This window comes from Sus scrofa, chromosome 6 (genome assembly GCF_054392235.1).
Source record: "Sus scrofa isolate SSC_HxYL_T2T_F1_AM1 chromosome 6, Sscrofa_HxYL_maternal_Yorkshire_Landrace_v2.0, whole genome shotgun sequence".
Classification (NCBI taxonomy): Eukaryota; Metazoa; Chordata; class Mammalia; order Artiodactyla; family Suidae; genus Sus; species Sus scrofa.
The window spans coordinates 104,757,327-104,777,256 of NC_139388.1; the positions used below are offsets into that span (position 1 = coordinate 104,757,327).

General features: G+C 46.9%; 1 protein-coding gene and 1 long non-coding RNA gene across 5 annotated transcripts; one reads left to right on the plus strand and one right to left on the minus strand.

The window, feature by feature from the left end:
* Nucleotides 1-444: 444 nt before the first annotated feature.
* On the plus strand, nt 445-11,595 carry LOC146402725 (uncharacterized). 4 transcript variants are annotated; one of them, XR_014807613.1, is made up of 3 exons: nt 445-1,475; nt 6,130-6,554; nt 10,227-11,595. It is a non-coding gene; the product is annotated as an uncharacterized LOC146402725 (long non-coding RNA). The 4 variants fall into 4 exon arrangements; XR_014807616.1 differs by having other exon boundaries at nt 10,342-11,595; XR_014807614.1 differs by having other exon boundaries at nt 6,130-6,542.
* Nucleotides 11,596-12,643: 1,048 nt separating this feature from the next.
* LRRC30 (leucine rich repeat containing 30) lies at nt 12,644-16,297 on the minus strand. Its single transcript, XM_084964182.1, has one exon. The coding sequence runs from the start codon at nt 16,089-16,091 to the stop codon at nt 15,186-15,188; it is 906 nt and encodes a 301-aa protein (XP_084820308.1). The 5' UTR covers nt 16,092-16,297; the 3' UTR covers nt 12,644-15,185.
* Nucleotides 16,298-19,930: the final 3,633 nt, after the last annotated feature.

Consider the following 19,930-nt stretch of genomic DNA (forward strand, 5'->3'; position numbering starts at 1 on the left):
CTGAAGAGATTTTCTAGAATTCAGTTCCAGAGAGAAAAAGTGTTGAAAAATAAGAAAAAGAGGTTAAGATCTCTGATAGAGTGAGAAAAATATAGTGAACACTGGGACATAGTCTTGCTGGCCTCTGACCGCATATCAGGAAAGGTTTTCGGGGCTGTGCCAGGCGATCCACACATCGCCCCAGAGAGTCCCCAAGGCCATAAAGCTCCTGTCATCCGCAGAAGTCACGAAAGGATCTGGTCGCTCAATGAGGTGGCATCTTTGGACAAGTGTCCCTTAGGGCACATACCTACGGCTGGGCCTGGGCATGGCTGGGACACCAGTGCCAGAGGCTAGGGACGCGGGCTGGGGATGTGCCAGTACAGTAGAGGGATTAACCCTGTCCACAGAGGTTGATAAATATAGAGCAGGACAGGTGGCTTCACCTCGTGACTCTTGAAATTAGAGGCTCAGCAAGAACCTAAGAGGCGAGGGACACTGGTCCCCTTCAATGGCTTAACAAGAGAGGCCAGAACCGCGTTGGCACCTCAGCAAGGCGGGAGAGGCCTCCCACAGAGTGCTGGGGTCAGAGACGGACTTGGATCCTCGGCCATAGGGAGACCTGGGACATACAAGGAATGCCGGGCCAGGAGGTCCAGAGCTGCGGGCTGGAGAGGACCCTGCTGGTGAGGCAGTGGGTTGGAAGCAGTCTCTGAGAGGTGGGGGCTGGCCAGGGACCCACGGAGTGGCTGGCCTCTCCCAGGAAGGGGCTACGTGCAGAATAGCGTGCCCGGCTCGCATCTCTTACAAGATGTCCCGGGCATGGAAGTGCCCATGGGGGTGAGACTAAACTTTGCCCTATATTCATTTTTTTTCCTTCTGACTCGGAATACATGGTGCAAAAAGCATGCTCTGTGTCAGCAGCCAAGGCGAGTCATGTGGGACGTGCGAGCCTCATCCATCACATTCTGTGTTTGGATCCACTGTTCCGTCTAAGGCTTGAAATGACAGAGCCGCCACCAGATGTGAAATCTGCCTTCGCTCTGTTTGCTGTTTCATTTCATCCTTGATTTCCTGTCACTTTTCGGGGTATTGAACACATTATTGAAAGGCTGACTTGACGTCTCCGGCCCTCCTTCAACTCTCTTCGATTTTTCCTGCCAAATATTTTAACAGAGTTACTGCAACTGAAAACAGGGTGTAAAAAGGTTTGCGTTCGTTTATTGGGGGAAAAAAATCAGTAAAATCTTACTGGCATGTCTGTGGAACTGTTTGAGTCAGAAATGATGGACTTTCTATCCAGACAGTTTGGCTTTTGGAGCCCTGAATGATGAAGATAATCTGGGGCCTGGGATGCAGGGGGGCTTGGCATGGTTCCCACACTGTCCAGCCTGGACCATAGCCTGGAAGGTGTCACCGATGCCATTCCACCTTGGAGACAACAGCCACCAGCCTCAACAGAGTCAGATGGAGGATGCTTGCGGGGAGAAAGGGAGGTGAGGAGAGAACCACCTGACCAGGGCAGAGCCCCCTCACCAGCATGCACCCCTCATGAGAATTTCTTCCCCAGCAAATACCAGGGGAGTCTGGGGCCACAGGGCTGTGGGCGCTCCAGAACCCGGGGCGGGAGGCCCACATGGGAGGCCTGTCACCAGAGGGCTGTGAGGTTGGGCATCAACCATAGGAACTCAAAGTGGTCTTTGGAGAAATAGGCCAGGAATGGAGGCTGGGGAAATGCAGCCCATTCATCTAAAAGGCCAGGTCTGTCCTTGGAGGATTTGAGCCAGGCCATCACAGCACACACATGCACAGCTTCCTTGAGGAGCTGATCTTGGTACAGGAGGGCCCCCTCTAACACTGACGGCAGGGACAGTGTGGGTGAGAAGGGAGGCAGTGCGAGGGAGGCCTTTCCAGAAACTGATGACACTGCCCCCAAGGCTCCTGGCTGGCCAGCCCCAGGGGCACAAGGACAGGCAGGGATCTGTCAGCCAGCCCAGCTCCTTCGGACTCATTTATCCACCAGGCACCATGTGGAAGCTTTGACGTCCTCCAGTTGCCCCCGCCGCCCCCCCACCCCCCACCCCAATTCACCCTCACCCGCCCAGCATCCTTTCTCCTACCGGCTCCAGTTAGACCCACACCAACTTCTGATCCACCCACAGTGGTTCCTGCCTTGTGGTCCCCCCTTTTCATAGGGTCCTGCTGTTTCCTGCAGGCAGCAGGTCTGTGCCCGGGGCAGCCCCAGGAGGCAGGGGAGGCACCTGTTGGCTCCAGGCTGGTGGCTCCTGACACGCGACCTGGGCACAGTATCAGCCCCACTTTCCTCCTTTATGAAGAATAACTGATTCACGGAGGGTGGAATCAGGAGATGGAAATCACGACAGGCTCACCCAATGGGGATCAGTTCCCGAAGGCAGATTCACCAGCAGCCAGGTTGGGGAATTCAGAGGGAATATGCCAGCAACTACCTCAGATTTGCTTGAATATTAATGACCTCTTTCTTAAATACACAGTGAGGTGCACAAATGGAATCTAATCATCTGTAAACTCCATAAGCTCTCTTTACTTCAGTCTTTTTATTGGTTGGCCCTCTCATCTCTACATGTCACTCCATGCCTGCCATGTGCACACTTTCCTATCCAAATCATCTTCCCGATAAATTGGATTTTTTTTTTAACCCAGCCAATTAGGCCCCGTATTTTCTATGCTGGTCTCAGTCTGAACAATCATTTGTCTTTATCATAGCTTTTTACATCTGACCAGAATCGTGGGTCTTTCTGTCTCTCTGGTCAAAGCTCAGGTATGGTGTATAAAATATTTACCAACGTCATTTCTAAATTCAACTTTCATTGGGATTATCACTGTTTCTACGTGTGCAGTCTGGGAATCCGAGTGTTTTTTACGCTCCTGAAAGAGCCTCTGTTATCATTCTTACCCTCCCCATCATTAGAAAACAACCCGGGCTTTTTGTCCATTTGTATTCGTATCCTGCTTCAGTCTTTTTTTTTTTTTTTTTTTTTTTTTTTTTAATCAAGCTCTGAGTTAAGAAGTCTTTGGTGTGATATGAAGGGGATATAGACCCCCAGGGCCAATGCCCAGCTCTTTCCAGGGCCAGACTAACAAGTAATTGAAGCACTCCAAACCTCAGTTTTCCAACCTGTACAATGGGGTGATAATAGTGACTATATAATAGAGATCTTATAAGAGCTAGATAAATCGGACCCGGAGTAAGAACTCAGTGAATGTTCTCTCTATGTTTGATAATATGTTGAATCATGATTGCCTATCCACATACTGACCAATGAAGAAACATATGTAACTAAACCACGGCAACTGGGTGACGTCCTGCCCCCAACAAACAAGGAATGAGATGATACTGCCCACAGCGGCCACTCTGTCCCCAGGTTCATCATTTATTCATTTAACCCACGCCAGCGAGTTTAATTATGTATGCGCCGTTAATGTTGGCGTTAACCTAAATAAGTGATGACCACTTTCATCTGTTTATTCCTTGCTTCTCAAGAACAATCTTTTTTAACGAATGTAACTTTGTTTTATGTCAAAAAGCACTTTTTTCATCAGGGTACATATGCATCAATTTCCATCGTTTGCTTAATAAAACAAATTTCCACCAAGGCACAATCTCCAAAGTAATGATTTTGAATAATTGGCTATGAGTGCACTCATACAATGCATTAAGTAATTAATATGGGCCAGAAAGGAAGTTCTACGGGGGGCAAGGCAGCCGTGAAATCTGGCAGATTTTCTGCGTGGGGCAGAGGGTGGGAGACAGATCCTTATACGTTCTATGTCTGTATGTGCATATGTGCATGACATGCATTTAATCATATGCACACACAATCACACACACACACAAGCTCGTGATTTCAACGATGGGAAGGGCTAGGAAGGAAAAGTGAACGGTCAGGGAAAGCCTTTCCAAGAAACATTTGATGTGAAACCTGGAGGGTAAGGAGGTGGTAGCCTTCGAGGTCAAACCAAGGAGAGGGAACAGTATACTTGAAAATCCTAAGACAGGACAATGGTCAGAATCTTTAGGCGAGAAAGAAGGCAAATAGTGGTGTACATTCATGAAAGGATGAACGATGGAGCTGGAGTTTGCAAGGCCGTGTCACTCATGTTAAGGATCTTGGATTTTACTGCAAGTGCATTTTGGGAGGACATTCAGCGGGGGTCTGCCATGGTCCAGTTTGCCCATTTTAAAAGTCCTGCTTGGTGCCTGTGTGGAGGATGGATGAAAAAGGGGCCAACGGAAGGAGTAGGGAGGCCAGAATGAGGCTCACTGGTGACTTGAACAGGACCACAGGAGGCAGTGGAAAGAAGATTTTGGAAACGGATCCTCAGGACTGGGTGAGAGAGTAGAAGGATTAAGACTGTAAGAAGGCTGGAGTTCTGTTGTGGCTCAGTGGTGACGAACCCAACTAGTATCCATGAGGACTTGGGTTCAATCCCTGGCCTTGCTCAGTGGGTTAAGGATCTGGCGTTGCCGTGAGCGGTGGTGTAGGTCACAGATGAGGCTTTGATTCCTCGATGTTGTGACTGTGGCATGGGCCGGCAACAGCTAGGATGCACCTCAGGTTTCTGGGTGGGCAGAAACAACATTAATTGAGATGGAAAACAGAGAGGAAAAACATCAAGAAACCAATGGACTGAACAGTTTGCTTATGGGTGGGCCCCTCTCCCCGTTACTGAAAGTGTTTGAGTATAAATGGTTTTTTAAGATATGTATGAGGAAGAAATTTAGATCAGATGAATTTTAAGGTTTGTTCTAATTCTAGAGTTTACAAGTATTAGATAGATGTCAGTCTGGTAAATATTAATAAGAGAAAAAACAGAAATGTTTGGCCATCTCGTGACCGATGTGGAGAACAATGTACTGTGTTTTATTATCTTCAATCCCCAAATAATTGACACTTCTCTGAATTATACATTATTTAATTATATGAATGTTTGATTTTCAAGGACCTAAAATAATGTGGTAACCTGATTAACAACACTTCATTTTCGCACAAAAATCAAAATAATGTCAATTCTCTAAGTTAAAAGAAATCAAGACTTCTCAGTTCAACTCTGACAAATCCTGGGAATTTTGAATTTGTTCCTTCCCCATCACTGTGCCATTTTAGCTGGTAAACAGAAATACTGATCATTCTTTTCTTGAATGAATGATGAACTGTGACAGTGTTGAATTAGGTTAGTGGAGAGGAGAACGACTTCACTTAGAATGAGGCTTCCTAAGCAGCAGAATTACAGGCACTGAGCTTAGAAATGACCTTGCCCAGCCGCCGTAGATGTAGCTTTATACAATGCAATGCAGAAGAAATGGTAACTCTTCTTTTCTTCCAAATATTTCCTATACTTTCTCAAAAGCATCATTTTAAGAGATTCCTTCTTTTCTTTTTCTTTTTTTTTTTTTTTAGGGCCACACCCACAGCATATGGAAGTTCCCAGGCTAGGGGCTGAATCGGAGCTGCAGCTGCCAGCCTACACCACAGCCAGAGCAATGTGGGATCTAAGCCTCATCTGAGACCTGCACCACAGCTCACCACAACGCCGGATCCTGGTCCCATGGAGCAAGGCCATGGATTGAATCTGCAACCTCATGGATACTAGTCAGATTTGTTTCCGATGAGCCATGACAGGAACTCCCTTTTTAATTTAATTTTATTTATTTATTTATTTTTCATTTTAAGAGATTCTTTCTTCTCTTCCTCTTTGTCTCCCATTTTCCCAAAGAATCCATTTCAGGTAAGTTGTTAGCAGGTAGGTAGGTAGACAGCTTTTAAGCTGCAGTGGTACGTGGGTGGAACAGCAAGTATCAAATCAGAAATTATTCCTGACATATCTATCCCCTGGGGGAGGAGGACCAGCAAGATGGAAAACGGCCTGTCATCACCAAAACAGATGCGGAGAAAATAATTTCCCAGTGAGAAGATAAAATTCTGTGGGCTGTCTCTGTGGTTGGAGCTAAGAGCATAGACTCTGTTCAAAAGGGCTTGTGTTTGCCAGATGCAAAGGACAGTCAGATGACTGGAGCAAAATGTGGGAAAAAGAAGTGTGCGTATATGCCAGCAAAACTTTTTCTTTGTCTTTCAAAATTGTTCAGCATTTTCTTTTATTTCCTTGCAGATACTCTGTGTGTGGGGGGAAATAAAGAAAAAAAAGGAAACAATGGATCCCATCCTACTTTGATGCCAGAAAGGGCAGCCCTTTTTCTCTGTGACTTGTGTAAAACTAGATCAAAATGTATGGGATAATTTCTCTGCCATGCATGAAAGAATCATCATCCAAAGCATCATAATTCCTCCTTGTCTGACTTTGTGCTGTTTCTATGCCTGTGGAGCAAAAATGAGATGAGGCCGAAATAAAAGAACATATTAGTGAGAGTTCCAAAAGGAAGCTCTTGGCTTCTGCTTAAGTAGGAGGGACATGAGTTATTCAGACCAGCAAAACAGCAGAATCCACGTGACTCCAGAGAGTAAGAGAGACACCTTCTCGCCTGCTCATCTGTGGACCGGTCCAGATGCCATGGCGTGAAGCAGGTATGTGCACAGGTAGGAGAAACTGCATGGCCAACTCTTCAATTACAGTTACCAGATTTTGCATCCTAAACATTTTTTATCAGAGTGTTGGATTTAAGAAAAATTTTCCCTTCCAAAGTTAGCAGAGGAAATCTAATGCCAGTGTTGATTTTGCTATCCCTCATCCTCGTCTTTTTTTTTTTTTTTTTTCTTTCTAGGGTCACACCTGCAGCATATGGAAGTTCCTGGGCTAGGGGTGAAGAGGAGCTGCTGCTGCTTGATTACCACAGCCATGGCAATTCCTGTTCCAAGCCATATCTGCAAACTACATCTCAGCTTGCAGCAAACACCAGATCCTTAAAGCACTGAGTGAGGCCAGGGATCGAACCTCATCCTCATGGAGACTATGTCAGGTTCTTAACCCACTGAGCTACAACAGGAACTCCACCCTTGTCTTAAAATCATGTTCCTTAAGATCAAAACAAATTAAAACATGTGGGGGTGGGGAAGGAAAAGGAAGACAAATTGAAGCTTTTCCAACTGTCTTTTGGTGAATCTTGAGCAACAGGAGGAGCAGTGATTTAGCAGGAAGAAGGGAATGGGGCATCAGTGTCCACTGGGAACGTGCCCCATTCACCTGTGTGCTCCAGTTTCCATGTGACAAGAGAAAGCCTCATTTCCTGCTAACCAATCATTTCAAGGGTTTTCTCCTCTTTAACTCATGCTTTTTGGTATCCCCAAGAACACTCTCAGGTTCAGTGATTTGCTGGAAAGACTCATAAAATTCAGAAAATCTGTCCTTGTCATGACTACGGTTTATTAAAGCAAAAGGACAGAAGTAAAAATCCATAAAGATACAAGGAGCATGTCTAGAGTCTAGGAGAGATGCTTTGTCCTCACCTGATAGGGCAATTTGATGATGCTTCATTCTCCCAACAATGATATGCGGCAGGTAAGGAGTACCACCAGCCAGGGAGGCTCACCTGAGCCTTGGTGTCCAGGGTTTTTGTTGGGAGTTTGTCTTGGAGGCTGACCTTAGGGCCTCAATTGCCAGCTTCTCCAGATGTCACATAGTTATTGTGCTACCCAAGGCCTCTGCATAAATCCCACTGTGAGCACAGACTGTCTGCTGTGACCCACGGCCCTAGGTAAACAAAGATGCCCTTGTCAGGCAGGATATTCCAAAGGCTTAGAGGTTATTTCCCAGGAGCTGGTTAAAGGCCAGACCTTTCTTTGAAATGTACCGAGTGTCAACACCCCAGACCTGCTGAGTCAGCCCTTTATTGCACACATGCCCTCTGGCTTTGTCAAATTCATCCTTGGCCTTTTGCACAATAGATGATGACCATGAAGGACCTGACTTCAGTGGCAGAAAAAAATGCACCTGTTCATTCTGATCCATCAAAAAGGATTCCTTCTTCAGCCATAACAGCTAAAATGATAATGGAGGATGAATCCATGAGAGCCTGGCAAGTTTATTTACAAACGAAGTGGGTCAACTCAGTTTTCTATAGCCAATGTCTTATGCAGTCAGATGAACAATTAAAATTTTCTATAACAAACATACACATTTCTAGAGGATTAAACAGGTTTCTTGATTATTTACCACAGACACTTAATCATGATAATGAGAAAGTATCAAGGAGTAAAACATAAAGAAGACATTTAGCCTTCTTGCTAGCTTCTTTGTTGATATGACTCCTGTGATTTCCAGAATGAAAATATTCCTGAACCTTCACCCACATGTCTTGGTGGAGGAGGATAACAACAAAAGCATACTTTGAATTTTCAAAGTAATTTTGGCGACAGAATTATTCAAAAACTCTTATCAAACACAACCGTAACTTGCCCACCTGGAAGGAAGGGTGTTCAAAACCATTTACTGTCATTAATGTCTAATTTCCACAATGTAGATGATATCCATCTGTGGCTTTGGCTGGAACAGGGGAAGCAGAAAAGGGAACAATTTTATTAAGAATCTAAACTACATCACCTACCTGAAGGAAACCATAATTCAAAAAGATACATGATAGAGTTCCCGTCGTGGCGCAGTGGTTAACGAATCTGACTAGGAACCATGAGGTTGCGGGTTCGGTCCCTGCCCTTGCTCAGTGGGTTAATGATCCGGCGTTGCCGTGAGCTGTGGTGCAGGTTGCAGACGCGGCTCCCGCGTTGCTGTGGCTCTGGCGTAGGCCGGTGGCCACAGCTCCGATTCGACCCCTAGCCTGGGAACCTCCATATGCCGCGGGAGCGGCCCAAGAAATAGCAACAACAACAACAACAAAAAAGACAAAAAGACAAAAAAAAAAAAAAAAAAAAAAAAAAAAGATACATGAACCCTAGTGTTTCTTACAGCACTACTCACAATAGCCAAGACATGGAAGCAACCTAAATGTCCATTGACAGAGGAATGTATAAAAATGTTGTGGTACTTATATATAATGGAATATCATTCAGCCATAAAAAAGAATGAGATAATGCCATTTGCAGTAACGTGGATGGACCTAGAGGTGACCATACTGAGTGAAGTAAGTCAGACAGAAAAATAGAAATATATGATATCACCTCTAAGTGGAATCTAATGAGAAATGATACAGAAGAACTTATTTATAAAACAGAATAACAAACTCACAGACTTCAAAACCAATCTTATAGCTACCATAGGTGAAACCATTGTGGGAGGGAGGAATTGGGAGGGTGGGAATAACATATACACACTACTGTATAAAATATATGATTAAGGAGAACTTATTGTATAGCCCAGGAAAAGCTACTCAGTAGTTTATAATAACCTATATGGGAAAAAAGAACAGATATATCTGTATGCATGACTGATTCACTTTGCTGTATACCTGAAACTAATACAACATTGTAGGTCAACTATGCTTCAATAGCAACAGCAAAAAAGAATCAAAACCAAAGGAAGAGCTCTTTTGCAGCTTTCTGTGTGCCCACTTGCAGGAGTGCTTGGGAAGATTTATAGCAAAATTCAAGTTTGACTTACAGATGTATGTGGACTGGGATGTGGAGAAGGCATGAATCTTATTACAAGAGTTCGACTCAAGCTTTGGAACATAGTATGATTTTTCTTCTATAAGAAAAAAAGATTTCAGCTCTGTGTACCCAAATGATATTTCATCAAATCCAATATTTTTTTTAATGGGAAACAGATAATTAGGAATTCCTTTTCTTCCAGACACATAAGAGGAGCTTTAAATCTTTCAATCAACAACGTCAAAGAGAAATAATCCCTCTGAGCCTCCAATCCAATAAAAAGTTAGAGATGGAATCCAGGCAGTTGGAGATTCTTCAGACTCCTGGATTCATTCCTCCTAAAAGGCTTAGCTCTTTTCATAGTTTTGAAAGTCAACCAAAATTAAATTATATTTTTTATGGTACTGCAAGGAGATATTGATCCTGACACAATTCCTCAATGGTTTTTGCTTTTCTTGAATAATCACAATGATTATAAGCTCAGGTAGCTATTTACCTAGGCATTAGACAAGGGGGAAACAAAGCAAAAAAAAAAAAAATACAGTCTGAATTTCAAAGCTGAAAAAAGTTTCAAGTGCGTTTACTTGAATGTGAATTCAGTCACCTCACTGTAGAAAACTGAGGCCTGGCAAGGTGAACTCACTCACTCACTTTCTCATCTATTCCTTTTGTTGTTGACTATCTTCCTTGTTTGATATGATGGAGATGCAGGTCCGAGTCAGCTGAGCCAGGAGTAAGAACAAACTCCAGTGGCCTTGCAGTCAGGGGATCACCAGCATCCAAGCATCAGCTGAGGCTGGAATATGGATCTACCTGTTTCCCGCAGGCACAGCTTCTGCCAGCCTGGACTGCTCCAATCTGCCTCAGGAGAAGAAATACCTGGAGTGTCTGTTACACATCCACAAGCCAGGCCCTGCCCTTGATGTCCCCTCCTGAACCTCCAAGTATAGCAGAGCGTGAGAAACAGGGGTCTGAACTGTCCAGGTCCACATAGATTGTTTCCAACAATAAAAGATGCAGCACTACAGAATCTGTGGTGTGGAATCTGCAGAAGTGAAACCACGGACACAGAGGCACTGTGAGTACAGACGGCCAAGGAGATGTCACATGCAGGTTTTGAACTGAGTGGAAAGAGGGTGGGTGCCCCTAAGCCTCGCATCCTTCAAGGCTCAGCTGCATGGCAAAGGGACCTGGGATTCCAAATTTTAACAAGCACCCGGATGAGTCTCACCAAGAGGCCCCAGTGGGTAGAGAGCTGGCCAGCTTTTCATGCCCTCCTTCAGCTAGGATGCTCCAGGCCTGATTGGCTTGCCTTTCCCCTATCTGACTGGTTAGGGAAAAGCTTACATCTGCATCCCTTGGCCCAGAGTCAGCCACGGAATGTCCAGAAAATACTTGGACACTTTCTGGATGGACTCAAGTTCACTCCCGTTTTCTGTCCTCAAATAAGGAGTATGTCCAAGCAGCAGGGGATGAACTCTCTCCTTGCAAACAGATGCCTATGACGCTATTTAAAAAATCTGCAGAGCAAGCTTCATGCTAATTGCTTTCAGTTATGCTTGCCTAATGACGCCCAAGTTCTTACAAATTCATTACGAGCCCTCTCTGCTTCTCTTTTATTACTGTACCGTTCTTTTTTTTTTAAATTACTAATGCTTTAGATTCAACATATAATTTGATAGGTATGTTCAAAAGAACACTCATGAAAAGTTCTTTTCTCCACAAGGTCGGGATACTTCCCACTACTGTTTATAATAGTTTGCATGTGCCTCTGAAATGTATTTCGTTTTCTTAAAATCCATGAGAAGGTAGTATTTTGATGCACTTGGATGAATTACAGTTGCATCATGGATGCTGGTGCTCGGTCACACATTTAATCTAGGCTGGGGATTTTGTTTCTCCATATATCACGCAGTGCTGAAAAGAATTCTCTGGTGGAATAAGAAGGTAGAATGCACGTGGACACTTAAGTAGGCATTGATAGAATCATGGAGTAGTATCTCACTAGTGGCTACATCTAACAGCTTGAATGTTTGCTTTTTAAAAAAATAATAATAAATAAAAAAGACCATTTCCTGAACTCATCTTCTATTTTTCACCATTTGTAATAGATTCTCTGAGCGATCCAGACTCTCCCTTGCCGATGCGTATTCCTGACGAGCAGCAGGCCAGCCCAGGCTTTGGGCCTCACTCATCCCACCCCCATCATCTCAGGCTGTTGATAATTGCATTGTCTTTCAGGGACCAAGGCCACAGTGCTTTCATCTGCTTCTGTGTATAAGGCACATCCATCAAAATGCATATTTGGGATGTGCTTTGAGGCATATGAAAAGGAATTTTAAAATGCAATAATCCATTTCCACAAGAAAAGAGTTTCGTTTAGAGCATCTCTGCAGATAATGACAGATTTCCTTCTTGATCTCTTTTCGGGGCGAGCCTCGTTGGGAAATCCAGGTGCTCCCTACCAAGAGGCAAGACATCAGCTAAAGCCTGAGAATGGAGCCCCTGACTTCTATGAGGCATTTATTGAGTCAACAAGTAAATAATGACTGCACATTTCTTCCTCACATGCAGCAGTTTTATGCCTTTAGTGGTCTTATTCCTTGAACAGATGTGTCTTTTCAAAGCTGTCTTCCTTTCCTGGGAACAGAAGATTTCTTCTTAATTGTATGCTTGGAAGCTGCTTCAGAGGTGTTTCTGAACACACCACTGAGGTCGCTTCTCACTGGGAGCCAAGTGACATGCGACCCACCCTATCATCAGGGATGTGAACAGCCGGCTCCCCACATCAAGCACCCAATTAGCGAGTGTTCTTTGGCTGAATGTACTCCGCAGCCCGTGCAGGCAGCATCTGGGCTTTGATTTCGGAAGCCTTAGAAATACCTGGGAGTTATTTGAACGCAGCGGTCTGGGAGCTACAGAAGATAAACAAGAAGCTTTTCACAGCCAGTCAGCAAACCGTTGGATTTGACAGCCGACACCGAAGTTTGTATCAAATTCCCTCCACGTTAGTGTTTTGAATAACCAAGCACTTTAACCAGGTTTATGCTCGGAACTTCCCTTTATCCATTAAAAAGGAGCCTTCGCAAAGGATCAATATCTAAAGCCCATTGGGCATTTGCTATTCCTTTTATGATTTCCTCAATGATGGGTATTAACAAAGAAAACCTCACTCTGGAAGGCGCCAATGGAAGCTGGCAACCAAAAGGATACCGCTTTTTTTCTTATAAGTAATATACTAAGCTCTTGGGTCACCTTCACACTGTGGTTACATTCTTTCCCTGGGTAAGAGGTCTTGTGAGCTATCAAGTGGCTGAGAAAACAAGCAAGGAAAAAAAATGATTGCTCAGCAGGAAAAGCTCAATGCTGGGTCCCAACCTGCCTCTCCGCCCCAGCAAGGTCATGGAAATTCAATGGAAGCCCAAGTGGGTCTTGAGCGCAGACGCCAATGGGCACGATCCAGGCACATGAGGGGTTTGTCTGACAGCTGCATGGCCCGACTCCAGCCTCAGCCCCGCTCTGCAGAGGAGGGCTCGCCCGCCCTGCGATTCCCCACTGAGTCATGAGGTCAAGTGAGAATTCCACTGCTGTCTTTAAATAGTCTTGGCTCTGGCACGCAAACGTGGGTGAGGCTACTGAGTGTGCCTGGGTGTGCCTGGTGGGGCTCGGCAGGTCTCTGGTTGCTGCTGTAGGTGGAGTATGGTGTGGACGTCTGTAGCTGCCTCCCAATGACACTGCTAAGAGCTGTTTGCCGAGATTCGACCCAAGAGCTCAGGCACCTGTGTGCTCCTGGAACCAGGTGTCTGATGCTAAGGGCAGGCATCGGGCTGCCCTCTTCGAGGGATGGGAAATTGACATTGGGGTCTGTTGAGAAAATCACGTGTCCTATGAATAAGTTACAAGGACACTGCCCCCCCTCCCTTCACCATTGAGCAGCTCTTAGAAGAAATAAAAGGCAGCTCCACACTAAAGCTGCCTAAGTCAGAACCTGAGCACGAGCTGCCCCCCACCCCAGGCTTTACTGCCCTTTTCCGCATGGGGTGAAGGGCAGAGTGGGGATGGCATAAGATGGTTGCAGTGAACGGGCCTTTGGCTGATTCATGTCAATCCTGTTCTTTGGTGTCTAAAAATTTGGGGCTCGGTCTACTCGCCATGCAGTGCGTTATCCTTGCTTCAGTCCTTTGCTTTAACTTCCCTTTAGGGAGGATCAGGACTTGCCGCACGTAGAAATCCACGTGGTCTGTGTCTTTCACCAAACTGCCAGCTCTTTGTAGAAGGAGCTGAGCGTTACTCCTCTGAGGTCTCTGCCCAGTTCCAGCCTAGAGAAGATGCTAATACCTATAAATGTCACTGAATTAAACTAAGGGTGGTAAGGAGTTAGACAAGTCCTGGCAGCCGCACCCAGTCCTGTCTTACTAGTATTTGCTGCTTCCCGGAGACAAACATGCCAAGGAGCCTGAGCACCTGGCCCTCCACTGACCAGAAGGTGCTGCATTTTCACCACCAGCCTCTCATCCTCGTTCTTTAACCCTCAACACACAGCACTGTCTCAGGGGCTCCTGGCCATTCTCACAGCAGTGAGGTCCATTGACTTTCGTGGCAGGAACTCTGTAATGCCTCATCCTGATGTTTGCATTTTACTAAGAGCTGTGAGAGCTCAGAATTTAAAAAAAATAATAATAATAATACATTTACCTTTTGTCCAAAGGGCTGTTCATGTCACTAAACTCATTGTAAACGTCCATAAGTGAAAGCCAAGTAGCAACTCTCATCCTCCTCTGAATGTGAAAAAAAAATTAATTACTGTCCATGCCATACCTCCTCTTTCCTGTCTTTTGGCCATTTTCCCCTGATTATTAGCTCATCTCAGAGAGGGCAAATCTTGTTAGGGGGAAGAAGGGAAATTAGAATAAGCAAATGTAACCATTGGCAGGCATCTCTAGAAAAACCCAGGGATGTGATTGTGGGTACAGGAGGAGGGCAGGGAAAGAAGGTGACACTGAATGTTAGCTTTGGTTTGGATTTATTCTCTGAAAGTCATCATGCTCCATCCCCATCACTCACCACCAGATGCCATCGTGAGAGACTGGATCATCACCCTTCAGTCATGTTAGAGACAAATTCCTGTGGGTTTCCCCCCAGGATTCAGGGTGGGGGGAAGCTCTGCCTGATTTGGTCACAGCCAGGAGGGCAGGGCCCAGATTGTTCTTTGGTCCCAAGTGATGCTGGATGGAGGCTGGCGTGGGGGCATGTCTTGCTCTCGTTACCTGGAGGCAGGTTGCCACCTCAGGCACCGAAACCAGATGGTGTCAATGCCTCCTATCATACCTGGCCCTCAGCATGGACTTAGCAAACATTTCACTTTGAAGTGACACTGAATCAGACCTGCTGTCCCCTCTTGCAAAGGTTGAATCCTACTGCTCCCCAGAAGAATCAGAATCATTTCTTTTTGGAGAAAACCCAAGCCTTCTTTCCATTTATGTTTAGAATGAGATGAACAATAAAGGCGGGTTATAAGGAACCTACAGAGCCAAAAGCAAACACCCCCTAGCATGGGTGCTCAGTGCAATTTAGCAAATAGCAACACAGGGTTGACCCACAGGAACAGGAAGAGGAGGAGGTGTAGACAAGGGATGTACCGGCTGTCTGTCCGAGCCTCCAGTGCCCCCATCAAGTGTGTTTTTTGTCCTTCAGGTAACCGAAAAGCATCTCCAGACCCCCCTCCAGCAGCTCCGGCAGGGGTTTGGATAAAGGGTTGCGGGAGATATGGAGCCCTTTGTCCATGGGGTTCCAAGCGATCCTCGCCAGTCTACACAGCAGGTAGAGCTCCTCTGGGAGGGTCTGGATGTTGTTGTTGTTCAAGTTGAGCAGCTCCAGGCTGGTGAGCAGACAGAGGGCGCGCGGGAAGGCGTGGATGTTGTTGCTCTCGGCAATGAAGATCTGCAGGCTGGCCAGGCACTGGATGCTCTCGGCAATGTTCTCCAGGCGGTTGGAGCCCACGTGCAGGAAGTCCAGCTCCTTGAGCGCGAACACGCAGACGGGGATGTGGGCAAAGCGGTTGTGGCTGAGGTTGAGCTTGCGCAGCCGGGCGAGATCAGCGAAGCTGGCGGGGAGCTGGGACAAGCAGTTGTGCGACAGGCCCAGAACCTCCAGGCTCTGGCAGGCGCTCAGCTCGGCTGGCAGCTCCGTCAGGCAGTTCATGTGCAGGAACAGGACCTTGAGGCTGCGGAGGAGGCTGAGCTCCCGGGGCAGGCTCTTCAGGCGGTTGCCGCACAAGTTGAGGACGACCAGCCGTGTCAGCCTCCCCACGTCGGGCGGGAGGGCCCGGAGCTGGTTGTGGGACAGATTGAGCTTCTGCACCTCCGACAGGCCCCACAGGAAGTCGGGCGCGTCGGTCATGCCCGTGGTGACCAGGCTGAAGCTGACATGCCGCAGGCCCCGCTTCAGCAGGCACCGCGGGTCCCTCCCCGGGAGCAGGGCCTCGTCCCACGGGGAGAACTTCTGCCTCCCCCGCAGGGGCCCCGGCCCCGGGAGGCCCTTGTCCTTGCAGCAGGCACCAGACTGCCTGGCCCCCATTTACCTGCCGTCCTCCTCTCCTCTGTGCCCGCGTGTGGGGACGGGGTCTGGCCCCGCTGCTGAAGCCGATCAGGCGGTGGGAGCCACGGGCAGGGGCTGCCGCAGGTGGAGCAGGACTCAGGGGCCAGATGCCTGGCCGCGGCGCTGCGCGTGTTCCCGGGGCTGGGTTGAAGTGGCCTCTCTCGGAGCAGCCGGGCTGTAATGATACACTTGTCCCCGAAGCTGCAGAACTGAACGGCTCAGGTCCCTCTGAACACCACGGGGCAGCTGTCACTGTCATTCTGGCCGCACTTCACTGGCCTGGGGAGTGCAAACAGGTCACAGGGAGGCGGTGTCTGACTTTCCCTCTCTGCTCCTCTGGGGTGTCACAGCTGAGCAGGGTGATTCACAAGCTCATCTCTGAAAAGAAGCCAAGGGGAAAATTAAAGCCAGGCTGTGTGCAGGTCTCAGACTCATCCGGACCCCGGAGCTGAGCTGGGCTCAATGCTCTTACAGCTATGTCCCTAAAGCTAAGAATCGGCTGACCGTAATGCACACAGCAATTCCAAATGCGGTGAATCATGCAGAAGAGACAGAGCCTGGACTTCAGGAATCCTCCAGGCCAGGGTTTTAGATGGTGCTGGTCAGAGGTGATTCCTCGAGTAGAGGGTGAAGGGGTTTGGACCCCACCTGCATTTTCTTGCAGAGAAGCTCTGGGGCCATCTGCTTTATAGAGAGTGCCTGCTTTAGCTGGGTGCTCTTTAAATGTTTGGACAGCACTGGAGTGGCTGGCTTGGAAGGTGAGCACAGTGTCCCTGGTCCTGGAAAGTAGTCTGAAGAGACCTGCCTGGGTACACACCTCTCTCTCTCTCCATCTCTCTCTCCCTATCTCTCTCTTTCTCTCTATTTTTTTCTTTTTAGGTCCGCATCCACAGCATATGGAAGTTCCCGGGCTAGGGGTCAAATCAGAGCTACAGCTGCTGGCCTTCGCCACAGCCATAGCAACGCAGAAACTGAGCCGCCTCTGGGACCTACACCGCAGCACAAGGTAACACCGGACCCATGACCCAGTGAGCGAGGGCAGGGATCGAACCTGCGTCCTCATGGATACTAGTTGGATTCATTAACCACTGAGCCACGAGGGGAACTCCCATCTCTGTCTCTTTCTCCATCTCACTCCCTCTCATTGAAAAAGTTAACTTATACCCTAAGTACGTAGAATCAATTGTTGGTGTCAGGGGCTGAATTGCCCCCCGCCAAATTTCTAATGTTGAAGCCCTGACTTCTAGTAACTCAAAACATGAGCGTATCTGGAGACAGGGCCACGTGAGGACAAGGGAGAAGACGGCCATCTGCAAACCAAGGAGAGAGGCCTCGGAAGCAACCTACCTGCGGACACCTTGCCTTAGACTTGCAGCCCCCAGGATTGTGGAAAATAAATCTCTGTTTAAGCCCCCTAGTCTACCTGTGGAGTTTTGTAGGGCCGCCCTAACAAACTGCCCCAGCTGGGGCACAGGCAGACACATTTACATAGATGAAAAATCCTAAAAATAAGGGGACAAGAGATATTAAGTTTGATGATCCAGGTTCTGAGCAAAGGGCTTATAGGCTGTGTGAGGGCTGGCTTGGTCTGGAAGTCTGTGGCTTTCGCTGGCAGCAGCACCTGTCATAGCAATTGTGGCTCCTGGATGGTGATGCTGGGCCCAGAGTTGTCATCACCCTGTGGGGGCTGGAGCTGGACTCTGGCTGGATGCCGCTCCAGGGAAGCTGCAGGTCTGTCCGCTGGGGGCCCAGGGTCAGCGGAGGAGAGGCAGGAGGAGTAAAACGGGGGCTAGGCCATTTCTGCCCACCTTGGAATTTGAGATCTGCCCCCCTTCGACTGAGTAATCCCCTGGCATTCTTGGACAAAGGTGGACACTTTGGACTTTTTTAAAATGGGATACTTGAGTATTACTTGGGGGAAAGAAAGTAATACGGCTAAATTTGGACCCTAGGTACCAATACACCTTATCTATGTAAATTTCATGTCACAATAGAGTTTTGCTGCTCCCAGGAACAGGAAAAATTATGCTAGAGGACCTTAAAGGTGGGCCCTAGCAGGAATTGGATGGTTTGAGAAAGAAATACAGCTTTCTTCTTTGTGGCATTCATCTCTCTTACTCCTTAATACATTTTGTCATAATAAATAGTTTTGGAGCACTTATCAATAGCCAATATTTATCAATAGCCAATATTTATCAATATGGCACTTTCCGTAGGGGATGAATATTAGAATTATATCCATTTTATTTTATTATTTTTTGGCTGCATCCATGGCATGCAGAAGTTCCCTGGCCAAGGATCAAACTCAGGCCACAGTAGCAACAACACCAGGTCCTTAACTGCTAGGCCATTGGGGAACTCCTAAAATGATCTCCTCTTTATTTATTTATTTATTTATTTATTGTCTTTTCAGGGCCACACCTGTGGTGTATGGAGGTTCCCAGGCTAGGGGTCTAATCTGAGCTACGGTTGCCAGCCTACACCACATCAACTCCAGATCCAAGCTGTGTCTGCCACCTATACCACACACAGCTCACGGCAACGCTGGATCCTTAACCCACTGAGCAAGGTCAGGGATCGAACCCTCGACCTCATGGTTCCTAGTTGGATTCGCTTCTGCGGCATCATGACAAGAACCCCGATCTCCACTTTACAGATGAGGAAACAAAGGTAGAGAGAGGTCAAGTTGCTAATACAAGAGCAAGTCACAAAATTTGGTTGAATTTAAACCAAAAATTACTGCAAAATATCTCTCTCTCTCTCTTTTTTTTTAGGGCTGCCACTGGGGCCTGTGGAAGTTCTCAGGTTAGGGGTGGAATCAGAGCTTTATCTGCCGGCCATCGCCACAGCTACAGCAATGCCAGATTGGAGCCACATCTGCAATCTACAGCACAGCTCATGGCCATGCCAGATCCTTAACCCACTAAATAAGGCCTGGGGTTGAACCCGCATCCTCATGGATTCTAGCCAGGCTCGTTACCACTGTGCCACCACGGGAACTCTAAAATCTCTAGACTTAATTGCATTTAGATGGATGGTTTTGTGCACTTTTTCAGTTTCCTGGCTGCTGTGAGATCCTGAGATAGACTTCAGTTTAGTTCTAAGAAAACAAGAAAGTGATCTTTTGCACAGCTCAGTTTGGCTGAAAATCATGCATGCTCTGTCAGAGCCTTTTAGAATTCAAACGCAAAATTAATCAAAACATTATGGGAAAGAAAGCAAAACATGTTTTTTTGGAAAGGGAAGGAAAACCAACCTTTGCCGTGGTTTAGTCAAGGGGATTGTAGCTAAAAGGCTCAATAAAAATGTGTGTATTTGGATTCAGTTTGTCCTGTAGTTCAGTAAATTGGAGCAGTTTGTTTTGGCTTTTGGTTCTGTTCTCATCCTTGCAAATAGATTTGCCCTTTGAAAAGCAAATATGCTCCCAAAGAGCATGTCTAGAATGGCTCTCTCAAGCCCGACCAACTCTCCTCTGAGTCTGTCAGCGTATGAAAGACCTGGGTGTTGAGTCAAGTCTTTCCGAGGCTCCTGGCTCCACGTGCCTGGACTTGTGGTCACAGGAGGGTCCAGTCTCCACTCTCAGCCTGAGATCTTGAGAGCTCGCAGGCAGAGCTGGACTCACTGGAAAGCCTAACCTTAGGGCCCTCACTTGCCCCAGATGCTTCCAAGGCACCAGGTGAGAACCTAGGGGTGTGTTCATATTATGGCATTAAAAAAAAAAAAACAAACAAAACCCTGAAATGTATAAAATTAAGGCCTTTTAGCTACAATCCCCTTGACTTCCCTTCCAAGCTCTTTTGTCCAGTTTGGATGGCATG

Excerpts from the sequence above, each read along its gene's own strand:
- LRRC30 (XM_084964182.1), bottom strand. The coding sequence starts at position 16,091 with ATGGGGGCCAGGCAGTCTGGTGCCTGCTGCAAGGACAAGGGCCTCCCG.